Source organism: Crotalus tigris, unplaced genomic scaffold (assembly GCF_016545835.1).
Source record: "Crotalus tigris isolate CLP2741 ecotype Arizona unplaced genomic scaffold, ASM1654583v1 scf7180000018556.678853, whole genome shotgun sequence".
NCBI lineage: Eukaryota > Metazoa > Chordata > Lepidosauria > Squamata > Viperidae > Crotalus > Crotalus tigris.
In genome coordinates, this window is record NW_024097075.1 from 151,606 (window position 1) to 176,834 (window position 25,229).

Consider the following 25,229-nt stretch of genomic DNA (forward strand, 5'->3'; position numbering starts at 1 on the left):
CTGGGTTCAGAATGCAGCTATGAGTTTATGTTATGCTTCAAAAACAGATGTCCTTAGATTTCTGGGAAAAAATAATATCTAAAACCAATTTCAGTTATTAGACTAGCCTACTGCAGATTAATTTTGGGAGTCTCTATCAATTCTTGATCACAGGCCTCATTACTTCAGAATTACCATATGGAATTATCTTTTCTTTCTTCTTGTATGTTCCTATCTAAATACAAGCTTCAAACATTAAAAATAGTTCTATTAGGGATTCTGTATTGATTGCCAAACATAGCATATCTCATATTCCATATCAGCTGAACTGATTGGCAATATGTTTTCAGACATAATTGGCTGTTATAAATTAAAATTAAAAAACTTTTAATGGATTTTAAATCTCTCTATAAAGGACTCGCAAAGTTGATGGGACAAGAGATGAGATGTTCTTTTTGCTGTGGTACTGTACTTGTGAAAGATTTGCACATTGCTCCTTCCCTGCTTTCAAAGGGGACTTAAAAGGCTTTTTGATACTGCATTATTTTTAAAATTGGGGGTGGTTGAGACTAACAAATCCTGCCTCCCTTATCCCACTCCCTCCCTCTCCATCTCTGACTTAGGGTTGTGCATTTATATTTTTAATCTATTTTTTATTTAATTCCTATTGTGTATTGGTTTTGTAAAAATATCTTTTAATATTGAAAGCAGCCCAGAATTACCATGTGGTAAGATGGGCAGTTAATAAATTTAATAAAAATTTTAAGTACTGTTATCTTTTTAATGCTTTTTGCAGTTTTCCAAGATGTTATAAACTGCTTTGAAGGTTATGTAGTGACAAAAGACACTATAAAAATATTTTAAAACAATGAATAACCCAGTAAAATGCACTCATATATTTTCAAAGTTACAGGTAGACAACTATTTTTCTTTTCCTAATGAAAAACCCGAAACACACACGATTAACAATAAATTATTCATAATATCAGCTCCTTTATGAGAGCAAACATGATAGGCCACAAAATGATAGCCATATCCCTTCTTTTTCCGAACTAGATTGTTCTTAGTCCTCGCCTGTTTTATTTCCAATTCTTCCAAGGCCAGTTGCACCTCCCTTTCCTGCACGGATGGTGCACTTTTGGCTATGAAAACACATCCCATTCTCTGCCCGAAGCTGATTGAAAACTCTCCTCCCACAAAACAGCGCGAAGACTTTATTTATCTCCTGCACTCTCCAACCTCTCCCATTGGCTGTACTTGTCTTGGCGCCCAAATCGCTACTATGGGTTGAACCAAATTCTGACAGGGCATATAAGAGACGGTTATTTTAACACGGAGTCTACCACGAGTTCTGACTGTTAGGCCAGAGCTGTTGACATAACTGACATCTCCATAAAGTGTAAAAAAGTGACATTTCCCGCTCCCCTTTCCTAAGGCGCTTTCCTTGACCCCCCCTTTTCTTTGGTCAAATAGTTCGTTCCAAAGAGGACCGGCGGGGGGGGGAGATGTGCGGCCATTTTGTGCGCGGCTTGAGCGGGTGGGCGCTGATCGGTGGAAAGGGGTGCTGCTGCGATGTATATTAAGCAGGTACTCCGCACTGGGCGTAGAATTTGTGGGTAGCAGCTTATTTTCCATGGAAAATAGAAATGAACAGCCATATAGGGTTTGATGAGAGGAGTACTTGGGGAGAGGGGTGCTTGGGTTGGGGGCGTGAGGGAAGGAGGACAGTGCTTGTTGGGTCTGGGCTCCAGCAGGAGCAGAGAGGAAACGCAGGCCCGGATCGTTGCTGTGGAGACTCCTCGGTGGCCTCGGGCTAGTTTTTGCTTTGGAAGGCTTTTCAAGGGCAGACCAGAAGAAGGGCGGCCCATCTTCAGGCCCTTCGTTGGGGGGGGGGGAGCATAGGGCTGAATCCCTCACGGGCTGCTGTCTTCCTTGCCGCGATGATGGTTAGGACAAGAAGGGGGAGGCGGCAGTTCTTCGCTGACGTAAAATTAGTGGGTCGGGAAGAAATAAGCGGAAGATTGTGGGCCGATCTGAAGAAATGGCAAAGGAGAGTTGCAAAGATTGCAGGAGAAATTTGACTGCTCGTGAGGCAGAAGATCAAGAAAATGAATTCGGATGGGTGGTTTGGGACGTGGCTTTGACCCCCCCCCCACAAGCCCCAGTGCATTGTACTTAGATGGTTTCACGTGTGTTGCTGCATCCTGAGGAACTGTCAATACACCACACGTGTTTCCAAATGATTGGGTGCAGACAACAGTGAAGTCGCTAGGTCGGCGTTTCTCAAGTCTTGACAACTCCCAGAATTCCTAGCATGGCTGGCTGGGAATTCTGGGAGTTGAAGTCCTCACATCTTAAAGTTGTTAAGGTTGAAAAACACCTTTAGATTAGTGTGTAGATTAAGGATTGTAGTTGATAGGCAGTGAAGGTGAATACCTACAGGCCCATCTGGCAACTTGCAATGTAAGAAAGTAGAGAGCATGAAATAAATTTGAATTAATTGTGTGTGTCTGAGAAGTGGAAGGATGTAATACATTTGAAGAAAGAATGCGTTGTATCATCTGTGTTGTGTCAACTAGATGTGCTTGCAAGAAGGACTAATAATATTGCATGTGATGTCCCAGTTTGTGATGATAATAGAAGAACTCGAGATAAGTTTTAGGAAAATTGTGCAATATTCTGGAATTAATGTGTTTTGGGGTAAAATGTTTGTTAGATGAATGAGTGTGTAGGAAAAAGATTAGAGAACATAGAAAAGTGACAGGCCATCTAAAACCTCAGAAATGAAAATTATCACCATTTTTTTTTTAAAAAAAAGTTGTTTCATATATGTGGTGCAATGTAGACATGGTAGAGGGCATAGCACAGATAATAAGGATGCGTGGTGACCCTAGATTGTTTAATGAATAAAGAATTTTGTGATGCTATAAGCAGAGCGCTTTTGGGATATGTGAATGCATATCTTCTTTTCTATACTAACATTTATTATTAGCTAAGACCTTAGGTGATCTTCAACATATATTACCTAGATTGTATGTTGCAATATGGAATATTGATCTCTGTTAAAACATAAGGTGCAACAAGAATGAATATGTACTGAATGAATGTAGATTAATTATGTTGGAATATTTTAGTTTAAAATCTGCAAGTTGTTATATAATTTAATCTGCTCATTTCCTTTTTTAAAAAAATAACTCTGCTTATTTCAGGTAATTATCCAGGGATTTAGAAGTTATAGAGATCAAACTATAGTAGATCCCTTCAGTTCAAAACATAATGTCATTGGTAAGTTCTCTACTACAATGGATAAATACTAATTAGATATAATTTAAATAATGCAAATACTACTGAACATTTCTGAATATTTTTTGTATAGTAAAACTTCAAAATGTTGTGCAACATTTTGTTCTTAAACTGAGCCACTCACTATACGTTTGGAGTTGGATGGTGTCTAAATTGAATAAATAAAAATAAATAATTATGCAACCAATACAAGTAATCTTCAACTTAAAAGAATTGGTTTAGTTACCATTTGAAGTTACAATAGCACTAAAAGAAGAGACTTATAACTGTTTTTCACACTTATGACAACTATCTTGGCAACTAACATATTTATGATAATTGCAGTGTCCTGGGGTCATGTGATTGCTGTTTGTGACCTTCTGATAAGTACAGTTAATGGGGAAGCCAGATTCAGTTAACAACCATGTTACTAGCTTAACAACTGCAATGATTCACTTAACTGTGGCAAGAAAAGTTATAAAGTGGGGCAAAACTCACTTAACAAAGGTATCACTTAGCAACAAAAATGTTGGGCTCAATTGCGGTTGTAAGTTGAGGACTACCTGTATTAAAATAAAAATGGAATTCTCATTTATTTAATCTTTCTATAGATTATATTTGTATTTCATTCAAACTGTATGGTTAAGACATGAAGTACCTGAAGCTCCTGTGCCAGAGTAAATAGTTTGGAAAAAGATAATAATAATAATTCAAGCACCACTTGAACACCATTGGCATTGACAAATTTGCCATTAGACAATTGCAAAAGGCGGACTTACTAGGAACTGCTTCCATCCTGCGATGATATCTGTAATACCATCAAATATCCACATCTGCCTATCCCAGGTCCTTGGTAAGGACTCGATAGGTAGACAAAATGCCAAATCCAGTCTGAACATCTGGCTGACTGTGTGATGATCCATAACAATAATAATAATAAAGTTGTACAGGACCTTGGAGGTCATTTAGTCCAACCCCCTGCTGAGGCAGGAAACCCTATACCATTTCGGACAAATGGCTGTCCAGTCTCTTAAAGACTTCCAGTGTTGGAGCATTCACTGCTTCTGGAGGCATGTTGTTCCACTGGTTAATTGTTCTAACTGTCAGGAAGTTTCTCCTTAGTTCTAGGTTGCTTCTCTCCTTGCTTAGTTTCCATCCGTTGCTTCTTGTCCTGCCTTCAGGTGCTTTGGAAAATAGCTTGACTCCCTCTTCTTTGTGGCAGTCCCTGAGATACTGGAACACTGCTATCATGTCCCACCTCGTCCTTCTCTTTATTAAACTAGACATACCCAATTCCAGCAGCCGTTCCTTATATGCTTTAGCCTCCAGTCCCCTAATCATTTTTGTTGCTCTTTTCTGTACTCTTTCTAGAATCTCAACATCTTTTTTACATTGCAGTGACCAAAACTGCAGTATGCAAGTGTGGCCTTACCAAGGCATTGTGAAGTGGTATTAACACTTCACGTGATCTTGATTCTATCACTCTGTTAATGCAGCCTAGCACTGTGTTGGCTTTTTTGGCAACTGCAGCACACTGCTGGCTCATTTAAATGATTGTCCACTAGGACTCCAAGGTCCCTCTCACAACTCAAATGTTATATTGCTAATAAACCTTATGGGAATCACTTTTCCCCTTTTTAGCAGCTTGTTTTCCAGGCTTGTTACATAATGAAATAGTCTGAATGGAGGAATATAAGTGTGTCAGACTGTGATACAGATAGGATAAATAAAAATTGGAAAATGTCCATATAGTAGAAGGTGGTTTAAAAGTATTATAAAATAAAAATAAATCAAAGTGTCTAGTTGATTTTAAATGTGGGTAATTAATTCTGTTTTGCAATTTTATTTTCATAGATGTAATTTTATGTAAAATTATAAATCTATCTTCTGAAACCAGTTTAAAATACTCCTATAATGAAGTGACATCAACATTTATATAATTTTTATTGTTTCTTTTTAGTGGGCAGAAATGGTTCCGGAAAAAGCAACTTTTTCTATGGTAAGAATAAACTTTCAAATTTGCATTAAATAATCCAGTTTATATTAAAAATACGTAGATAATATTGTGCATGACAGCCATATACATTTGTATTTTCTCTCAAGCAGTACAATATCTTAAAGACAAATCAAATACAACTATATAAAGGCTAAGTACTTGTACATAATCTGTAGTACTTTCTATATAATACTTTATAAAATAAATGTTCAGGAAGTTCAGTATTAAAATATAGCGTACAAATTAAATCATGTATTTTTTATTACAGCAATTCAGTTTGTTCTCAGTGATGAATTCAGTCATCTTCGTCCTGAGCAAAGGCTGGCTTTGTTGCATGTAAGCAAGATGTTGACTGATAATTACTAAAATAATTTGTTTCAATTATATGTATATATATTGCATATATACATATACATATATATTGCAGTGTAAACTCCAGTGAATTCCCATGATTTTAAAATCCTTAATAAATTGAATCATTCCCTAGTTCTCTTTCAATCAGAATTGAAGAAATACTTGTGGAATTTATTTTGCTTTGTCCTAACTATTGAGATGAATTATGGAATTAGGTGAGGAAGGAAAGGGAACCCAGGGCTACATTATTTTTGGAGAAATCTGTTGAGGTTTGGAGCCAAGTTTATTTATTTATTTGTGAGACTTATATACCGCTTTAAGTGCAAGCACTCTCTAAGCGGTGTACACCAGTAAGCAATGTATATATATATATATATATATATATATATATTTACATTGCCCCAACAATCTGGGTCCTCATTTTACCTACCCCGGAAGGATGGAAGGCTGAGTCAACCTTGAGCCGGTGAGATTTGAACCGCTGACCTGCTGAACACAGTCAGCTAAAGTGGCCTGCAGTACTGCACCCTAACTGCTGCGCCACCTCGGCTCAAGTGATACTAGAGTCGTGCCATTCCTCCTCCACATAAATCTTTCCATGTAATTTCTTACATACTTTTCTAATCACATCCCTTCTTTTTTACTTTTCCCCTTCTTTTTCACTATTTTCATCAATCAATGGATTTATTTTTTTAACCCATATGTCCATTCCCTAGTATTTAGGCTTTTCAAAACATATTCTCATTAACAGAAATAGACTTCCCCCCCCAAAATACTGCTAACTTGGGACTGGTATCATAAAATATTATTTTAAAATTAGCTAGTGTAATTATTTTTAATTAGCCTAATATTTATACTAATTTAGTGAAGGAAAAAAAGTACAATATTTTAGTGATTTGATTGTATTATTAAGCCTTCTATTACACAAAGTTAAATATTTAGATTTTCTAGGAAGAATAGAGTTTATACCTACATAAGCTTTGAAAAATAGGGTACCAAAACATTGTAGAAAATATTTTAAAACTTGGATAACTTAAATATTTTTTTAGGAAGGCACAGGACCTCGGGTTATCTCTGCGTTTGTGGAAATTATTTTTGATAACTCAGACAACAGATTGCCGGTAAGTTAAATATTTTAATTTTTATTTTATAAGTCCTTGGGTTTTTTATTTAAATTAAAAGGATAATATAAATATCTTGATCAAAAATTATATCCAGGAAATTAATGTTTGCACTTTATCTTATTTTAAGATTGATAAGGAAGAGGTATCTCTTCGCAGAGTCATTGGAGCTAAAAAAGACCAATATTTCTTAGACAAGAAAATGGTGACGTAAGTGGCAGTTTTATTTATGAAAGCAATTTGATTTCTGCATGAAATGTTTCTATATGAAATTTTAAATTAGTACACAAGGTAACTATTTTGAATATTTTTATTTGTTATATTTATAGCCATAGCAGCTAGACTTATATATCTCTTCACAGTGCTTTACGGCACTCTCTAAGCGCTTTACAGAGTCAGCATATTGCCCCTAACAATCTGGGTTTTCATTTTACCGACCGTGGAAGGATGGAAGGCTGAGTCAACCTTGAGCTGGTGAGAATCGAACTGCTGGCAGTCGGCAGAATTAGCCTGCAGTACTATATTCTAACCACTGCACAACCACAGCTCATATTTATATTCATTGCAAATCCCTTAATTTATCAAGTTCCATCTTCTACCTGTATAACTAAAATATTTTAAAACATTTGGACTTAAATTAGCTATTGTAACTACCAAGGCTTTAAAATGAGTTGTATATTTATGATATAGAAATATTTCTGCAGATAGAAAGGGATCCCTACTGGCTCAGTATATAGCTATTTAGAAAAACTGACTATTTCTTCTGTAATAAAAAAGACAAAATATATAAATAAATATTTTGGACTGGATTGGAAAAGCTTTGAAATACTGTATCTAGAGCAGTGGTGGTAAGAATCTTATCATTAGAGATGCATTACTTCTGTTCCTATTGGAATCAACGAAACAAAAGGGTAGAGAAAAAAGGACTCACACTCCAGTTATTGTTTTCCATTTGATTATTAATGTGTTATGGCTGCTCATTCCCCTACTATAGTTCTGAGGCAGGAACTAAATTTAAGGTTTGATTTAAATTTTATTAAAAAAATTGAATTGGTAATACTGGAAAAAATTGAATAATGCCATTTCAAAATAACAAATAAGCAAAAATATTTTAATGAATTAATAGAAGGACATTGGTTAGTTAAATGTTTTTATGCTACCTTTGTGTACAATGTTTATAAAATTGGCTTAAAATTTACTTCTAGGAAAAATGATGTCATGAACCTCCTTGAAAGTGCTGGATTTTCTCGCAGCAATCCCTATTATATTGTTAAGCAAGGAAAGGTATGACAATAGCTACTAACTATTTTGCAAAAAGAAAAGTTCATAACCTTCAAAGTTTCCACTACAACTGAAACAGGAGTTCTAATTATACTTTAATTCAGGGGTCCCCAGCCTTTGGGCCGTGGATTGGTATTGGGTCATGCAAGTGGTGGGCAAGAGCAAGAAGCTTCATTTATGCACACACAGGATTAGGTTGCACAGGCAAAAATCATTCCCTCTTCCCCCCCTGCTGCCACCTCCACTATCAGTCTGTAGATCCAGAAAGGTTGCAAACTGCTTCTTTAATTGACTAATTTTCATTAATATTTATATTTCTCCTTAATCTGAACTATTCAAAATATGTTCTCCATTTGTTTGTTTATTATGTGCTTCAAATACAATGTGTTTTTCCTTTCCAGTTTCAATCTTATATTATTACATTATGGCATAATAAGAGTAACAATTTAAAATAAGAATAATTGTACAGATCAGGTTTATCTTCCATGAAAATATCAATCCATTAACATTTTCAGAACAAACAAATCATTTTATAGTACATGAATTGGTTGTAATAATTTTTATTAGAGATAATAAAAGTATTGATTATAACACTTGCACTGATCATTATTAAGTGACAGCTACATTTTGTCTGGAATAGCTTGATAACACTCTAGTTGCAGCAAATGACACAGTAAACATATTTAAGAGTACGGGCTAATAAATTTTTTAAATGGGAAAGACTGAGGGGGGAATGTCTTCAGGATGTCATATTCACATTCTCACTAGTTGGAGCAGCATGATTAGTCTGAAGATAATTATAAATTATAAGAATTATAAAATCACATTAATATTTCATATTAGTCATTAGTGCATTACCTGTTTGGTTTCTACATATAAACAAAAACAGTGAAAGAAAATGTTGTTGTTCCTAGATCAATCAGATGGCCACAGCTCCTGATTCTCAGAGGCTAAAATTGCTCAGAGAAGTAGCTGGAACTAGAGTATATGATGAACGTAAAGAAGAGAGTATTTCCTTGATGAAGGAGACAGGTAACCTAATTTATATCTGAGTTTGCATAATATTTCAGTTTATTGATATTTCACACATTTTAATTGTACTAATTTGGGGACTGCATTTAACATAGGATTTAAAACAAAGTGATATTTGTAACATCATCTGATAATTATTATCTTTGTATTATATTCATATACATATTCATTGCTCCTACATGGAAAAATGACAGTTAAACCTCTGGATTTACATATATTTTGTAAAGCAGTAGTGTTCAGCTTAGACTTACATGAATTACAGGTAGTACTTGACTTACAACCATTCATTTAATGATCATTAACATTTACAGTGACACTGAACAAAGTCAATTATGACTGGTTCTCAATGGTAATCTGATCAAAATCCAGGTGCTTGGCAATCAGCCTGTATTTGTGATGATTGTAGCGTCTGGAGGTCACCTATTTCTATTGGTGACTTTCCCAGAGGGCTTATAACAAGCAAAGTCAATGGGGAAGCCAGATTTGCGTGAATCTCTTAATCATGGTAATGACCACACAAAAATATGGTTGGGCGTGATTCACGTAACGACTACATTGCTTAGTCATGGAAGTTCCAATCCCAACTCTGGTCGTGAGTCAAGAACTGTCTATAAACTGCAGCTACTCTCCCAGACAATGCATTGGCAGTGTGACAAACTTTCTAATGGAAACTGACATTAAATAAATGCTTATCTTGGGGGGGGGGGAGGATGTTTTTGTTTGTGTTTTTGTTCATAAATATATTTAAGGTATATTTAATTATTTTTCCATACATAGGTAAATCTATTAAAATGTGACACCACCATTCAGTAAAACATTGAGAACAAAATATGAATACAGGTTGTTCACTATTAGAATAAAGTATTCATATTGCCCTTAAAAGGATTCAGTTTGGTTGCATTCCATGTAGAATATATTAAAAGGCACATATTTACTAATATTTGCTAATAATGCTCTTGTTTAATTTGTTTCTGAATGACTTTTAAAGAAGGGAAAAGGGAGAAAATAAATGAGCTGTTGAAGTATATTGAAGAGCGATTACATACTCTGGAAGAGGAGAAGGAAGAATTAGCTCAGTATCAAAAATGGGATAAAATGAGGAGAGCATTGGAATATACCATTTATAATCAGGAACTAAATGAAACCAGAGCTAAACTTGATGAAGTAAGTTATTGTTTTAGTTGTGTGTTAAAAATAAATGCCAATTTCCCTTTTTTTCCATAAAAACTATTTTTATAGCTATGCTTTATGCAATATTATTGCCTATAGTATTATTATTACATTGCCAGTAGTATACAAAGGTTAATTATTGAATGTTTTCAGCTTTCAGCGAAACGAGAAACAAATGGAGAGAAATCAAGGCAATTAAGAGATGCACAACAGGATGCTCGAGATAAAATGGAGGTAAAAATTAACATAACTTAAGATATTTCCAACTTTCCAAAGAAAGGTAAAATATCTGAATCTGTGGACTAAGATTGCGGTAGAATACAGAAAGAATGAATAAATGGATTGTCTATATGACAAGTAGGATTTCATATTTCCATTTATATGTAATGTAATGATAACATCAGCGATAAACTTCCCAAAATTAGTTCCCATATGAATCTCCCTGGTTAAATCTTGTTATGTAGATATTGAGAATTGCTATATTTCTTTTGCTTAGTATTTATTAATACCATGTTTGTATGCAGGAAATTGAAAGACAAGTCCGTGAACTGAAAACAAAGATTTCAGCTATGAAAGAAGAGAAGGAGCAACTCAGTGCTGAGCGACAAGAACAGATAAAACAAAGGACCAAGTTAGAGCTTAAAGCAAAAGATTTGCAAGATGAACTTGCTGGAAATAGTGAACAACGGGTAAGAGTCCCATAGTGAAAGAACTTTCTTATCTTTTTTCTTTATTTCTGCTATTTATCAAAAGAATATGAACTGGAGTAAATTCTATGTAGCATTCATCTTTTCATGTTTTTCTGGAAAAGCTTGCCCAAGGATTACAGTGGTCACTAAGTTATAAATCATTTACTGAAAATGATAGTAAATGACAGAGCTGACAGTTCTATTATCAAGATTGTATTGATGTTACTTTGAATATTTATGCATCGAAAGCAGGAAGTTTCTAAACATCTTTCTATTACATTTTTTAAGTTATTAAAACTTTTTATTGTAATACAAAACTGGCTTTGCATACTTCTGACTATCGTGTTATCTTTATTTTCAGAAAAGACTATTGAAGGAGAGACAGAAACTTCTTGAAAAAATTGAAGAAAAGCAGAAAGAACTGGCAGAAACGGAACCCAAGTTCAACAGTGTAAAAGAAAAAGAAGAACGAGGAATCGCCAGGTGTGAAAGCTAATAATTTGAAAAAATATTTAGAAACAGCTCTCCATACCCAATGTTTGTGCCCTGCAGGGTTTAAAAAAATGTTAGATTATAACTGTTACTTCAAAATCAAGGCAAATACCTTTTTTCCTGCTACTTTGTTCTGGAAGTTGTCCCTTTTTCTTTTTTGGATATATATGGGTATTAATTTTTCTATAGCCATGCTCACTTTGCAATATACTACTTTTTCTATATCACAACTCTTAACAATTTATCCTTTACCTGGAAGGCAGAAAATGCAAAACAAAACACCAAAGTGTAAATTTTGGTCAGTACAAGTTCCCTATCCTATTTTATGTCCTTATTACATTACGTCTCCTATAATTTATATGTGCAGGAAATGATAAGAATACATATAAATTTTAGAATTAAAAACTAGTTATGGTACATTTATTTATAGTTTAAGAAAATGAATTCATATAATGAATATATTTTGGCTATGATAGTTCTATTAAAACTCTTAATTACCTTTGAACAGACTAGCCCAGGCTACCCAGGAGAGAACTGATCTTTATGCAAAGCAAGGCCGAGGAAGTCAATTTACCTCTAAAGAAGAAAGAGATAAATGGATTAAGAAAGAACTCAGGTCCTTAGATCAAGCTATCAATGACAAGAAAAGACAGATTGCAGCTATACATAAGGATTTGGAAGATACTGAGGCTAACAAAGAGAAGAACCTGGAACAGTACAGTGTAAGTATTTGAGCTCGTTGATACACATAATTTAGCCTGATTCCTGTATTTCATATATATAAAATGATGGATGAGCTATTCTTGGAAACTACACTTCTGGATATAATATGTAAACTGTACCTTCCTTGTTCACAAACAATGCTAAGCAAGAATGTTCGTAGGTCCTAGTTTACACATCATTCAGAGATTCTTTTTATGAAAGAAATGTTAATCACACATACTACATCTCAGATTAAGTAATCCATTAATAAGGTAAAGAGGAATGCAAAACTATAGTGACTCAAGACTAAACCCTGTATTTACATACAAACACAGATACAAATATTATTAAACATATATATACATAGCTTGTTCTTAAATCACTGAAGTTGCTGAAAATCTTTACTGGGTTGCCTTATTTTCTTCAGTAATCTCATGCTAGTTGTTGGATTGCTTGTGAAAATGATTCATTCTTGTTTGTGAGATAAAGCCTGATAACTTGGCTTCATCCATATTTCCATATTTCAGTTTGGTAATAAACCACTTGAAACTGGATGTTTTGAATATATCCCTGATAACTAGTGTAGTAAGTTGGAGGAGAAATGCTTCCCCTTCGTTGAGCATTATTCTGCAAATGCTTTATGGATACAATTTTTTTTTTAAAAAAACAACTCTTCCTTTAAATTTTATTTTTTGTTGAAATTGTTATTGAAACAGAAAATACGAATTATAAAAAGAGAAGCTCAAAAGCAAAATTAGGAGTGCAGAAGAAAAAAGGTAAAAAAATTAGAAAAAAACAAATTTCTTCAGTACAGATAAAATATAAAATACCTTAATCTCTTATTCTAAAATCCATATTAACACACAATATTTTTGTCATTATAAACTCTTCTAATTGTCATGGCCCAAAATTTCAGTTTTATTTCTTTCAATTACAAGGAAAAGTCTTTTAATCAGTGTAGTCAGTTTTGCCATCTCAGTGAATTCTATCAAATTCACTATCTTTCAGTGCAGGAATTTGTAAGACTTTCCATCTGTGTTCATGCAAAAGTCTCACTGCTGTTGTCATATAAGGAAACAAAATTCCATGTTTTCTTTCAATCTATTCATCTGTCAAGCCTAAAAAGAAAGCCTCTAGTTTCAATTGTACATTTATTTTAAGAATTCTCTGAACCAAAATACACATCTGATCCTAGTATTTCTTAGCTTTCTTATATGTCCACCAAAGATGATAAAAGCGCCTTCACATTGATTGCATTTCCAAAATGTATTTGACACTCCTGAATACATCTTTGATAATTTCAGTGTTAAATAATATTTTGTTGGCCAACTAATCATGTTAATGTTCAATATGTTCATTTTACAGACTCATTTTTAATAAAAAAACAATTTATACATCTTACCATTATTAATCTTGAAAAAAGCTATATATTAATTTAATAAAATTGAATAGTTAATTGTAATGAATGGTATGGTTTCAACCACATAAACTGATACTTCTATTTACAGAGTATAGATCAGATCTCATTTGTGATCATTTATAGATACTTGTATTCAGTCCACCACTGAATTGTTCTTTTTTGTTTTCTACGGTAAAGATCATGACAATTGTACCTTTACTCACAGAACCATTTTTAACATATCTCAGGTGGTAGGCTACAATATTGACAGCGTGATCCATTTCTCTCCACTTCAGCTACAGCATCATTTAATAACTGAGTGTATTATCTTGTATTAATTATTCGCATTCAGCTACACTAAAAACCGATCTAAATTGCTTGTTTGTTTACATTGTTTATCTAAATGCTGAAAAAAAATTATTGAATTCCAAACTTGTTTGTAAAGTTGATGTTGCTTAATAGTGTTAAAGTTAGCAAAAATTGTGACGTGTATTTAAAACACTTTTCTTACGTACTTTAGAAATTGGATCAAGATCTCAATGAAGTGAAAGCTCGTGTTGAAGAACTGGACAGAAAATATTATGAAGTGAAAAACAAAAAAGATGAGCTACAGAGTGAAAGAAAGTTAGTAATTTATTGAGTCTTTACATTTTTATTTATGCTTGTAAGAATATGTATGTATAAATTTCCCTATTGTTAAAATGTATTCTTATGAAGATGTCACCTTAGACCAGGGTGATTAGCTTGAGCATCTAGAACAGGAGTGTCAAACTGGCGGCCCGTGGGCCAGATGCGTCACACACAGGCCACGGCCACCCCAGCTCCGCAAAGGCAAAAAACGTCATGATATGCAACAATATGTTACGTGATGTGATCGAGTTTGACACTCATGATCTAGAGACTTCTTCCCAAAATCTTTGGATATGGCTCTTTTAAAAATTGCTTCAAATTATAATTAAATGGGTGAGAAACAATTGCATTAACCATTTAATTATAATCCTTGCATTGCCCGTTGAATGTGTCCCTCAGCATTCTACTCAAAAAACAAAAATAATACTTCTGTTTTATTATTCTACTGGTAGAAGGAAATAAAATTTCACCTTAGATTTTCAATAGTGCTATTTTATTGCAGACTAATTTATGGGTTCTCAAATATTGCAGTGTCTTGCTACTCTAAAATAATGGAAGAATTTGTGTAATTCATGCAATGTAATATATTCAAATAATGGTTTCACAATATACTTTTAATAGCTAAGTTGTAATCCATGTATAAAATAAAAATCCTCTGGCTTGTCCAGGAAGAGTGGGAAAACGTTTCATAGCAAGCCAACTTTTCTGTGTTGGGTTTGCAAATGCAAAGCTGAAACATGTTAGAACTGGGCTTAATGTGAATGAAGTTGGAAATCTGTAAGCTTGTCCAGGCAAAGCTGAAGCAAATTCTGCTAAGAATCTTGCTTTGTAGAAAAATATTCCTCCAACCCCCTTTGCAACTTTTTTCAAATTTGTTACAGTCCAAAATTTGAAAGCCACTAACCTAATGTGTTTTACTAATTTATCCCCACCATTATGGGATAATATTAGACTTCCTGAGCTTATACTTTTGTTCACTTTCCAAAAGCTGAAAATTGTTAGAATAAATAAATAGAATTAGGTGGTTCACAGAAAATAATTTGGGTGTTTGAGGGATATAGTTTAATTTTATGTATGTATGCATTATTTTCCAATTCTAAAGGCAAATATTGCAGCAGATAATATTTTACAATCTAAAAATAGGTCCTACATGATCTAATTTATTAAACATAAATCTATTTAAGGTGCTACTTAGTATATAAGACAAATGACAAAAGAGATGATATAGCATACAATATAATTCTTGGAATGAATTAAAATAATTTATGAGAAGGTTGTTTTATTATGAGAAAATTCAAATATACACTGTGTGCACAATTATTTAGGCAAGTGAGTATTTTGACCATATCATCGTCATGCATAGTTTCCACGTCCAAGTTGTATAAACTTCAATGCTTAGTGGATATAAGCATATTGGGTGTTGTGTATTTGTGTAATAAGGGATGATGTGGTCTAAGGATATCAACACCCTATATCAGGGTCTTCAAACTTGGCCCTTTTATGACTTGTGGACTTCAACTCCCAGAATTCCTCAGCCAGTGTGCCTGGCTCGGGAATTCTGGGAGTTGAAGTCCACAGGTCATAAAAATGGCCAAGTTTGAAGACCCCTGCCCTATATCAAGGTGTGCATGATTATTAGGTAGCTTCTTTTCCACAGACAAAATGAGCCAAAAAAGAAATTTAACTGACTCTGAAAAGTCAAAAATTGTGAAAAGTCTTTCAGAAGGATGTAGCATTCTTGAAATTGCTAAGATATTGGAGCATGATCACAGAACCATCAAATGTTTTGTTGCAAATAGTCAACAGGGTCACAGGAAATGTGTTGAGAAAAAAATGCGCACATTAACTGCCAAAGATTTGGGGGGGGGGGAATCATATTTGAAGCTACCAGGAACCCGTTATTCTCCAGTGCTGTCATATTCCAGAACTGCAACCTACCTGGAGTGCCCAGTACAAGGTTTCAGTGCTCAGAGACATGCCCAAGGTAAGGAATGCTGAAACCTAACCACCACTGAACAAGACACATAAGTTGAAACAGCAAGACTGGGCCAAGAAATATCTGAAGGCAGATTTCTCAAAGGTTTTATGGACTGATGAGATGAGAGTGACTCTTGACGGACCAGATGGATGGGCCCGTGGCCGCGTCAGTAATGGGCAAGAACTCTACTTTGACTTAGATGCCAGGATGGTGGAGGTGGGGTTCTGGTATGGGCTAGTATTATTAAGGGTGAACTAGTTGGACCTTTGCAGGTTGAAGATGAACTCAAAATAGACTCCCAAACCTACTGCCAGTTTTTAGAAGACTCTTTAAGCAGTGGTGCAGGAAAAAGTCTGCATCTTTCAAGAAGACTGTGATTTTTATGCAGACAATGCTCCATTGCATGCATCGAAATACTCCACTGCGTGGCTAGCCACTAAAATCCTTAAAGATGAACGAATAATGACATGGTCCCCTTCCTCACCTGACCTGTACCCTATTGAGAACTTATGGGCCCTTAAACAGCATATTTACAGTGAAGGAAAATAGTATACCTCTCTGAACAGTGTCTGGGAAGTTTATGGTTACTGCTGCAAAAACTTTGATCTTCAACAGATCAAGAAACTTGACAGGCTCCATGAATGGAAGGCTTATGACTGTTATTGAAAAGAAGGGTGGCTATATTGGTCACTGGTTTTTTGTTTTTGTTTTTTTGAAATGTCAGAAATGTTTATTTGTACATTTTGAGTTGTTTGTTTATTATTCTCACTTTTAACAGATGCAAATAAACGAGTGAGATAGCCAAATTTTGGTTTCTCAGTTGCATAATAATTCTGCACACTAATAGTTGCCCAATAATTTTGCACAGATATCTTCCTATGAAAGCCAAAACCTCACTTTTACTCTCTTAAATATTCAGGTTTGAGGTTCATTAACATTTTGGATTGACCGGGAGCACTGTAGTTGTTCAATAAGAAAATCCTCTAAAATACAACTTGCATAATAATTGGGCGCACAATGTAGGTATTCTACTTCGAAATGCTGCATAGCACATTAATAAAAATTATATTTATATTGTCTCCTTTTAAAGCTATCTCTAAAAATATTTTTCAGTTATTTGTGGAGAGAAGAGAATGCAGAACAGCAAGCTCTTGCTGCAAAGAGAGAGGATTTGGAGAAGAAACAACAACTTCTTAGAGCAGCAACAGGAAAGGTAGATAATGATTATAATTATTAGTGTTTTGCTCAAAGACCTATTGTAAATAATGCAGTTCTTATACTTTAGGCTTCTTAATGTCTTATGGGGCATAGTAGAATGATAGGAGTCTTGAAAGTAAAAAAGAGTAGTAAAGACTAAAAACTTTGATGAAATAAAATTATAATCATGGTTTATCAGAATTTGATTTCCATATAAAATAGCACCATACACCAAACATTTACTTAAGTCTATATGTATTCACATAGTAATAGCTTTACAAACTTATTTATTTGTGTGTGTGTGTGTGTGATTAATTTATGATCTTATAATATGCAGAAAAAACACATCTATTTATGTAAATGATTAATTTACTATATATATTATAATGTACAGAAAAAACACTAAACATAATTGTATAAAATACATATAAAGTAATAGCAATTCTGAAGACTTTTTGTTCTCTGCTATAAACAAGGTAATCAAGTTTGTTGTGAAACCTAAAAGTGTTAACGACCTTGGACATAGACAATTTCCACAGAATACAGGATTTACAATGAATTCTATTTTATTATAAACAGGCTATTCTAAATGGCATTGATAGCATAAACAAGGTTCTGGAGCATTTTCGTCGTAAAGGCATTAATCAACATGTTTTGAATGGCTATCATGGAATAGTAATGAATAACTTTGAATGTGAGCCGGCCTTCTACACCTGTGTTGAAGTTACTGCAGGAAATAGGTATAGTTATCACTAGTTATTTTTTTGTAACTGTGTTTTTGTGTTGCACTTAAAATGATAAATGGTTTTTTGAGGCAAGCATAGGCTTCAAATATTTTGAAGAGAATTCCAACAGTACTTGCTATCAACATTTTAGACAGTGTGCTACAGTGATTAAGGTGATGGATTAAGAGGGGAGATTCTGATTCTAGTCCTCCCTTAGGTATAGAAGCTTTGGGCTAGTTCCTTTCTCTCAGCCTTAATCGGTTTTGGACTTGCAAGCAGGCAGTTGATAAACCGCCTGGTTGTAACATATATTGATAGTTTTACTGTAAGAAACAATACAAAAGCAAGCTGCTTAGCAAGTAGTTAAGAGAAACAACAAAAATTGCCTGACTCAGTTATAAGCTATGATTACATACATTTGACTGATAGTTTATTCATCTTTTTATGGTTATCTTGAATATAAGGAATAGGATATACCGTGTTGTCTTAATTACAGTAAACCCTCATTTTCTTTTTATTACAGATTGTTTTATCACATTGTAGATTCTGATGAGGTTAGTACTAAAATACTGATGGAGTTCAATAAAATGAATCTACCAGGGGAGGTGACTTTTCTTCCTCTGAACAAACTGGATGTTAGAGATACTGCATATCCTGAAACAAATGTAAGTTGGTTTTGCTATAAATAATTTACTAGTAGTTGAGTTATATGACTACAATATCTCTCTCTGTATGTTGTGATCTTCAATAGCCTTAACTCATATTTTCCTTTGATTTCTCTCATAATCAGTATTATTTGTATTTTGCATTTCAATGCTTTTTATTCCTTGTGGTTCTGGTTAGATCATACAGTCTATTTAATCTGCATCTGTTAAATCTAAGATAAATTCTCCTTGTTTTGCAAATTTTTCAGATGTTTGGTTTGATTATTATTTTCAGGATGCTATTCCAATGATCAGTAAACTGAGGTACAATCCAAGATTCGATAAAGCCTTTAAACACGTTTTTGGAAAGACTCTTATTTGTCGAAGCATGGAAGTATCTACACAGTTGGCTAGAGCTTTTACTATGGATTGTATTACTTTGGAAGGTATGGTTTGTTACAGTTTGATTTATTATGTAAATACATATTTTGTATTTGATCTGCCCAATACAATATTAAATCCAGTGTGCCAGCATTTCAGATTAAATCATGAGTGAAGACAAGCTTAAAATAAGTGAGCTTTGTGTTTGCTAATGTCATAATTTCTTTTGTGTACTGAGAAAAATTTCAATAATATTTCAATACTCCTTATATTGTAATAACTGATTCAATTATCTTGAGGCTAGCATGTTTAAGCATTGACTGCATAAACTGCAGTTCTCAGTTCCCATGAAATAACAATTAGAATTTGCTGAAAGTAAATTCTGGTAAACTGTTGTCCTGGCCATATAGAAGTAGCAGTGCATTGATCTGGATTCATCTTATGCATGTAACTCATCACAGTACGTTCTGTCAGGTGAATTGTTTCATGTGCAGTCCAGTTTGAAAATTATTTTTTATTCAACAGAACATTTTTGTTGTAGGTGATCAAGTCAGTCACAGAGGGGCTTTAACTGGAGGTTATTATGATACAAGAAAGTCTCGACTTGAACTCCAAAAAGATGTTAGGAAAGCAGAAGAGGAACTTGGAGAACTTGAAGCAAAACTCAATGAAAATCTGCGCAGAAACATTGAAAATATCCTTCATATATTATCTGCTTGCTTGTCTGTAAAATACTGCTGTGAGATGTGCTGTATGTAAATGAGTAGTTGACTTGAATATGATGAAAACATCATATTGGTATACTTGTATGTATGTGAACGCATGTGTACCTCACAACCATTGTCTGGAAATTCAAAGGGGGATATTCTGTTGCTGAGCTGAGGATCTGTTAAGGTACTTGGCCTGGAAGAGAACATCAAGCTGGAGGTATATGCAGGTGAACACATACAGTTTTGACTCACTAAACCAGATATGACTTTTACCAGGCTTCTCCTAGAACAGGCATGTCAAACTGCTGGCCCATGGGCCGGATGCGTCACACCAAAACTGCGCCCACCTCTTTGCTGGCAATGGGGGAAAAGTCCTGATACATCATGTGATGTCACATGACGTTGCGAGTTTGACATGCTTGTCCTAGGAGGAAGGGGACAAGTCAAACGGCTTTATGGAAACATACAGAAATTTCTGGGAGTAGTTGTGAGAGCCTAAAAAAAGATAAGCATGTTTTAACTCCCTAAAAAGATATTTTTTATTAAATTATTAAATTTCTATACTGCCCATCTCTCCTAAGTGATCTGTGTTCATATGTGTTCTGTGCGTGTATATTTCAAAGCACTTCTTTAAGAGTAGCATTCTCTATAGTTTATGAATTCATTTTTGCTGTTTACTAATCTTACAAATTAATTTTGAATGTTGACTAGAACTCATTCTCCTTTCCAAAAGAGAAGAATTCTGGCTTTTATAAATTATACATTCTTTCCATTGGAGCATATAGTATGGCTATTTAAAAGGGTCAGGCCAGTAATGTTACATTTCTGTGATCATCGCCCCTTGCACTAAAGTGCACTTTTAGTTCTGAAGGTGTAAGCAACTTCAGGCCTTCTTGTTTTCTGGGAAAAAGTTACCGGTATTATTCTAGCAGACTTTCAGACTTTAGTTATGTTTGGTTGGTCATCATAGCTAGATAATGATGTAGTGGTGATAATGATTTTCTATTTTAATTTATTGTATATTGGAATTGTTCTCTGCTAACCAGAATCCTAACAATTCTGCTAATAAATAAATAGTCTGCAATTAGTTGGCTAAGTTAAATAGATGATATGATTACTCATCTATCATTTTAAGCAAATTAGATTTTTTAATTGTAACATTTAACTTATTCTTCTACAATGATATAAAGAAGCATTATTGATATGACGAAGCTTACAACCATTTTAGCATATTGGGCTATATGTAATCCATCACTTTTAACAATGGACAGAATTTATCCTTAGCGCATGGCACGAATTAATAATGAAATTGATCAACTGATGAATCAAATGCAGCAGATAGAAACACAGCAAAGAAAATTCAAGGCTTCCAGAGACAGCATTTTGTCAGAGATGAAGATGCTGAAAGAGAAGAGACAGCAATCAGAAAAAACATTTATGCCTAAGGTACAGATTATCTGAGAATGTTTGCCATTTGGGAGGCATTTCAGTTGTAGAATTCAAAGACAAAGAATAGGGTTAATGCTAAATAGTTTCAAAAGAAGAAGCAAGTGATGGAAGAAAAATCAATAGCTACAAAATTAATTGAACCAGGAGGCTTCTTTCATGAATGAATAATTATACTCGGCTTAATCTCATTTTAGCAACGCAGTTTACAAAGTTTAGAGGCAAGTTTACATGCTATGGAATCAACCCGAGAATCATTAAAAGCGGAATTGGGAACAGATCTGTTATCTCAACTTAGCTTAGAGGACCAAAAACGTGTTGATGCACTTAATGATGAAATCCGACAGCTACAGCAAGTAAGCATGTTCAAGTTTCAGAATCAAATTGCAGTCTTAATTATGTTTGAGAGTTATTAAATTAAAAAATAACAATTTGTTTAACTTTCCTTAAGTAATCTAAGTATTTATTTATAGCAGATATATAGACATATTTTTACCTGTGTATAGCTATAAATATTTTGTAAGCCATAATATGGTAAACAAGTTTTGACTTAGCATGTTGTCTGACTCTAACCATTCGGTTTATTTACAATTCAGTATCTGAATCAATCTTAGTCGGAAAACCATTGCTAAGCAAACCACAACCTAGTGTGATATATAATCTCAGTACATGTGTATTAACCTTTTTCTTATCTTAATTCAATGCTGGTTGTAGCGTTCTGATAGTTTACGTACAGACGTCTTAAAATTAATGAGATTGAAAACATTTGAGTAGTTGATTAACTTATCTGTTGTTAAGAAGGTCCTGATTGGAATATATACCAGATGCATTTCATATAAAGTAGCAGAGAGGTTTAGAAAGTTTTTGTGGAAATATTTTATTGTAATTTAAAAATCCATATTACTTAATTCTTGAAATATTATGCAAATTGAATTGATATTTCTTGCTTTATAGGAAAACAGACAACTTTTGAATGAGAGGATCAAGCTTGAAGGCATCATCACTAGAGTTGAAACCTACCTCAATGAAAATTTAAGAAAGCGTTTAGACCAAGTTGAGCAGGTAGGATACTTTATTTTTTATCCATTTTTAAAACAAATCTTGATTTCAACATAGTGGCTCTGTTTGCATATCATTATTGTGAGGAAGGGGAGTAAATATGTTTCTAAACTCTCTTTAAAAAATAACCCACTTTCCTAACCCAGATGGTTTAGATTTAGCCACACTTCCCTGAAATTACCAACTACCTTTTGGGTGAACGTTTAACTTGAAAGGGGGAAATTTTTAAGGCAAAAAGAAAAAAGTCCTTTTGTGGTATCGGGGCAGATTTTTTTTTTAAAAAAAAATGGGCATCAAATGTGATTCTTACTGTTATTCAAGAATTATTGTTAAATTCAAGATGGCAGCTCATTAAAAAATAATTTATAATAAAATAAAACACATTTTGATACAGATTTTTTTTTACTAAATGTCTTACATTCCCACAAATATACTGAATTAGCTGTATACATGGTAACTGCTGCAAGAACACCCCCCCCCAACTTCCTATTGAAAAATGTATACAGGTCTTTGTGCAGAAGAGTGGCTAATTAAGTTCTGGGACTATGCCTTGATATCCAAATTAGTTTTATATTTCAAAAATAAATCTGATACAGAATTTAATTCAACTTGGAAACTCTTTTTTATCTAGGTTTGTACCATATCTGAAATCTGGTTTTAGGTTCTTCTGGAATCACAGTTCCTGCTGGAAAAATAGTTAGTGGTCAGGAGGTCTTTTGTTGGTAAAGCAGCCTCAGTTCCTATTATCCTTGATTCTCCTGTATGGATTGCTTCTATTCACTTTACATGGGGATGTTCTCAAAATCTCCAGAAATGCTAGCTGATGAAAATACAGCCGCTGATAAAATTATTAAAACGTGTTATTACTGTTATCTAACATCTTTGTTGCAGAAGCTGCTTACTTATTTGTTTCTTGGAAATTAAGATGCTAGTTATTGTTTATATGGCTCCAGACCTGGCTTTTTATGAGGCTTAGCCCAGACTCTTTCTGCTTGCATGATATGAACAAATACCGGTTGAATCTTCCCATTTGCTACAAATTATGGTGGGAGGGGGCTATTGAACACTTAACCTTCAAGGCTAGGATGGCTCCCACTCTCATTGCCTTCCAGAAAATAGTTAAAACGTAATCAGATGTTCTAGAAGCTTATGGGTCCTGATTGATGGGAATCATAAGTGCTAGATGTGTTGGCCTCTTATAATAATGTAGCTGGAATTATTCTATTTTATGTCTTTTATTTATGTGCTAGCTCATTGCCATTACTTTTTGTGCACTAGCTGGTCTTTTTAAGATTGAGGAGGTTTAGAATTTATATAAATATGCAACAGTCTTCAGTTTCCAAATTGTGTGAAAAAGTTGATTATATCATATTACAAATCATATTACAAATTAAAATTTTAAATGAACTTGAGCAGAGACACTTTCCCTCTAAATATTTTAAGGACTTCAAATATCATGAAATGCCTAATGATTTAATAAATGCCCAATCTCTATGTCTCTCTCTGTATATGCGATTTTATACATATTGTTAGACTGCAATTTCTGTTCATCCTGAACATTAGTAATATATTGCAGTGATTTGATGAATGTAAATGTTGTTAACTCTTGTCCTTTAGGAGCTCAACGAACTGAGAGAGACAGAAGGTGGCACTGTTCTTACAGCCACAACGTCTGAACTTGAGGCAATCAACAAACGAGTAAAGGATACATTGGCTCGATCAGATGGTTGGTAATCTTATTTAAGCAAAGAAAATAATAGTTTCCTTTTTAAAACATTCTAAAACATATATGTATGTTGTTAGGACAAAAATAAAGCCCAAATAATAAAAATAGAATGAGGACAACCTAAGTGTTATAAATTTTTCTTCAAACAGATTTACGCCTTTTGAGTATATTACAAATGTTTTAGAATGATTCAACAGTATACTGTTTGCCCTTATTTTTATAGTTGATTCCCTTGCTTTTGGCCTAAACCTTGCTGCCATTAAGACTTGTTCATTCCATTTTTCAGAACTAATGTTTCTTCTGGCCCCTGCATCAACTTCCTTCCCTTGTTCCCAATCAGTATAGCTTTTCTTTGTTCTACTTTTTACTTTATAATTCCTCAGTATTATTTTCCTCTTTTATATATTTATCTAGTTTAGTATTTTTATACTTTGTCTTTACTTTAATAGACTTGGACAATTCAATTGATAAAACAGAAGCTGGGATAAAAGAACTTCAGAAAAGCATGGAGCGTTGGAAGAATATGGAGAAAGAACACATGGATGCTATTAATCATGACACAAAAGAACTTGAAAAGATGACTAACAGGCAAGGTATGCTTCTGAAGAAAAAAGAAGAGTGTATGAAGAAAATCAGAGAACTGGGCTCTCTTCCCCAAGAAGCCTTTGAAAAATACCAAACTTTGAGCCTAAAGCAGGTAACAGATATTTCTAGTTTTCATGGTCAAAGATGATAGATGTTTGGTAATAATCATATGCTTATAATTTTTTAACTCTTTTATGCAGCTCTTTCGCAAGCTGGAACAATGCAACACAGAATTGAAAAAATATAGCCACGTTAATAAAAAGGCTCTAGATCAATTTGTGAACTTTTCAGAACAGAAAGAAAAGTTGATAAAACGTCAAGAAGAGTTAGATAGGGGCTACAAATCCATCATGGAATTGATGAATGTCCTTGAACTCAGAAAATATGAAGCGATCCAGCTGACTTTCAAACAGGTATCACTTGACAATAGTTCTAACATTTGAAAATGCATATTCTTTGCAATTAAACACCTTAATAAATATTAGCTTCTTTTCTTGATTTCTGAAATATAAGTGGTTTTGAAGTCATTTTAACTTCATTCCAAAAGAAATGGGTTTAGTTGTAAACTGCTTAGAAATATATTAAGTTATGTTAAAAGTTAGGGAACAAAAAAGTTTTCTATAAACATTATTACTTGATAACTGTCAGATG

The 25,229-nt window shown here is 33.9% G+C and overlaps 1 protein-coding gene across 1 annotated transcript in view; it reads left to right on the forward strand.

The window, feature by feature from the left end:
• The first annotated feature begins 1,478 nt into the window (after positions 1-1,478).
• The window catches only part of SMC3 (structural maintenance of chromosomes 3), a 28,691-nt gene continuing 4,940 nt past the window's right edge, over positions 1,479-25,229 (forward strand). Inside the window, exons 1-25 of the mRNA XM_039354518.1 lie at positions 1,479-1,566; positions 3,189-3,264; positions 5,222-5,260; positions 5,526-5,593; positions 6,661-6,732; positions 6,863-6,942; positions 7,938-8,016; positions 8,928-9,045; positions 10,034-10,209; positions 10,369-10,449; positions 10,740-10,904; positions 11,266-11,387; positions 11,905-12,118; positions 14,018-14,121; positions 17,219-17,318; positions 17,882-18,042; positions 18,551-18,692; positions 18,967-19,117; positions 19,594-19,746; positions 21,057-21,208; positions 21,406-21,564; positions 22,163-22,270; positions 23,885-23,993; positions 24,443-24,690; positions 24,779-24,991. Of these exons, the coding sequence (XP_039210452.1) occupies positions 1,552-1,566; positions 3,189-3,264; positions 5,222-5,260; positions 5,526-5,593; positions 6,661-6,732; positions 6,863-6,942; positions 7,938-8,016; positions 8,928-9,045; positions 10,034-10,209; positions 10,369-10,449; positions 10,740-10,904; positions 11,266-11,387; positions 11,905-12,118; positions 14,018-14,121; positions 17,219-17,318; positions 17,882-18,042; positions 18,551-18,692; positions 18,967-19,117; positions 19,594-19,746; positions 21,057-21,208; positions 21,406-21,564; positions 22,163-22,270; positions 23,885-23,993; positions 24,443-24,690; positions 24,779-24,991 (3,105 nt within the window). The 5' untranslated portion in view covers positions 1,479-1,551. The remainder of the gene's footprint in view (positions 1,567-3,188; positions 3,265-5,221; positions 5,261-5,525; positions 5,594-6,660; positions 6,733-6,862; positions 6,943-7,937; positions 8,017-8,927; positions 9,046-10,033; positions 10,210-10,368; positions 10,450-10,739; positions 10,905-11,265; positions 11,388-11,904; positions 12,119-14,017; positions 14,122-17,218; positions 17,319-17,881; positions 18,043-18,550; positions 18,693-18,966; positions 19,118-19,593; positions 19,747-21,056; positions 21,209-21,405; positions 21,565-22,162; positions 22,271-23,884; positions 23,994-24,442; positions 24,691-24,778; positions 24,992-25,229) is intronic.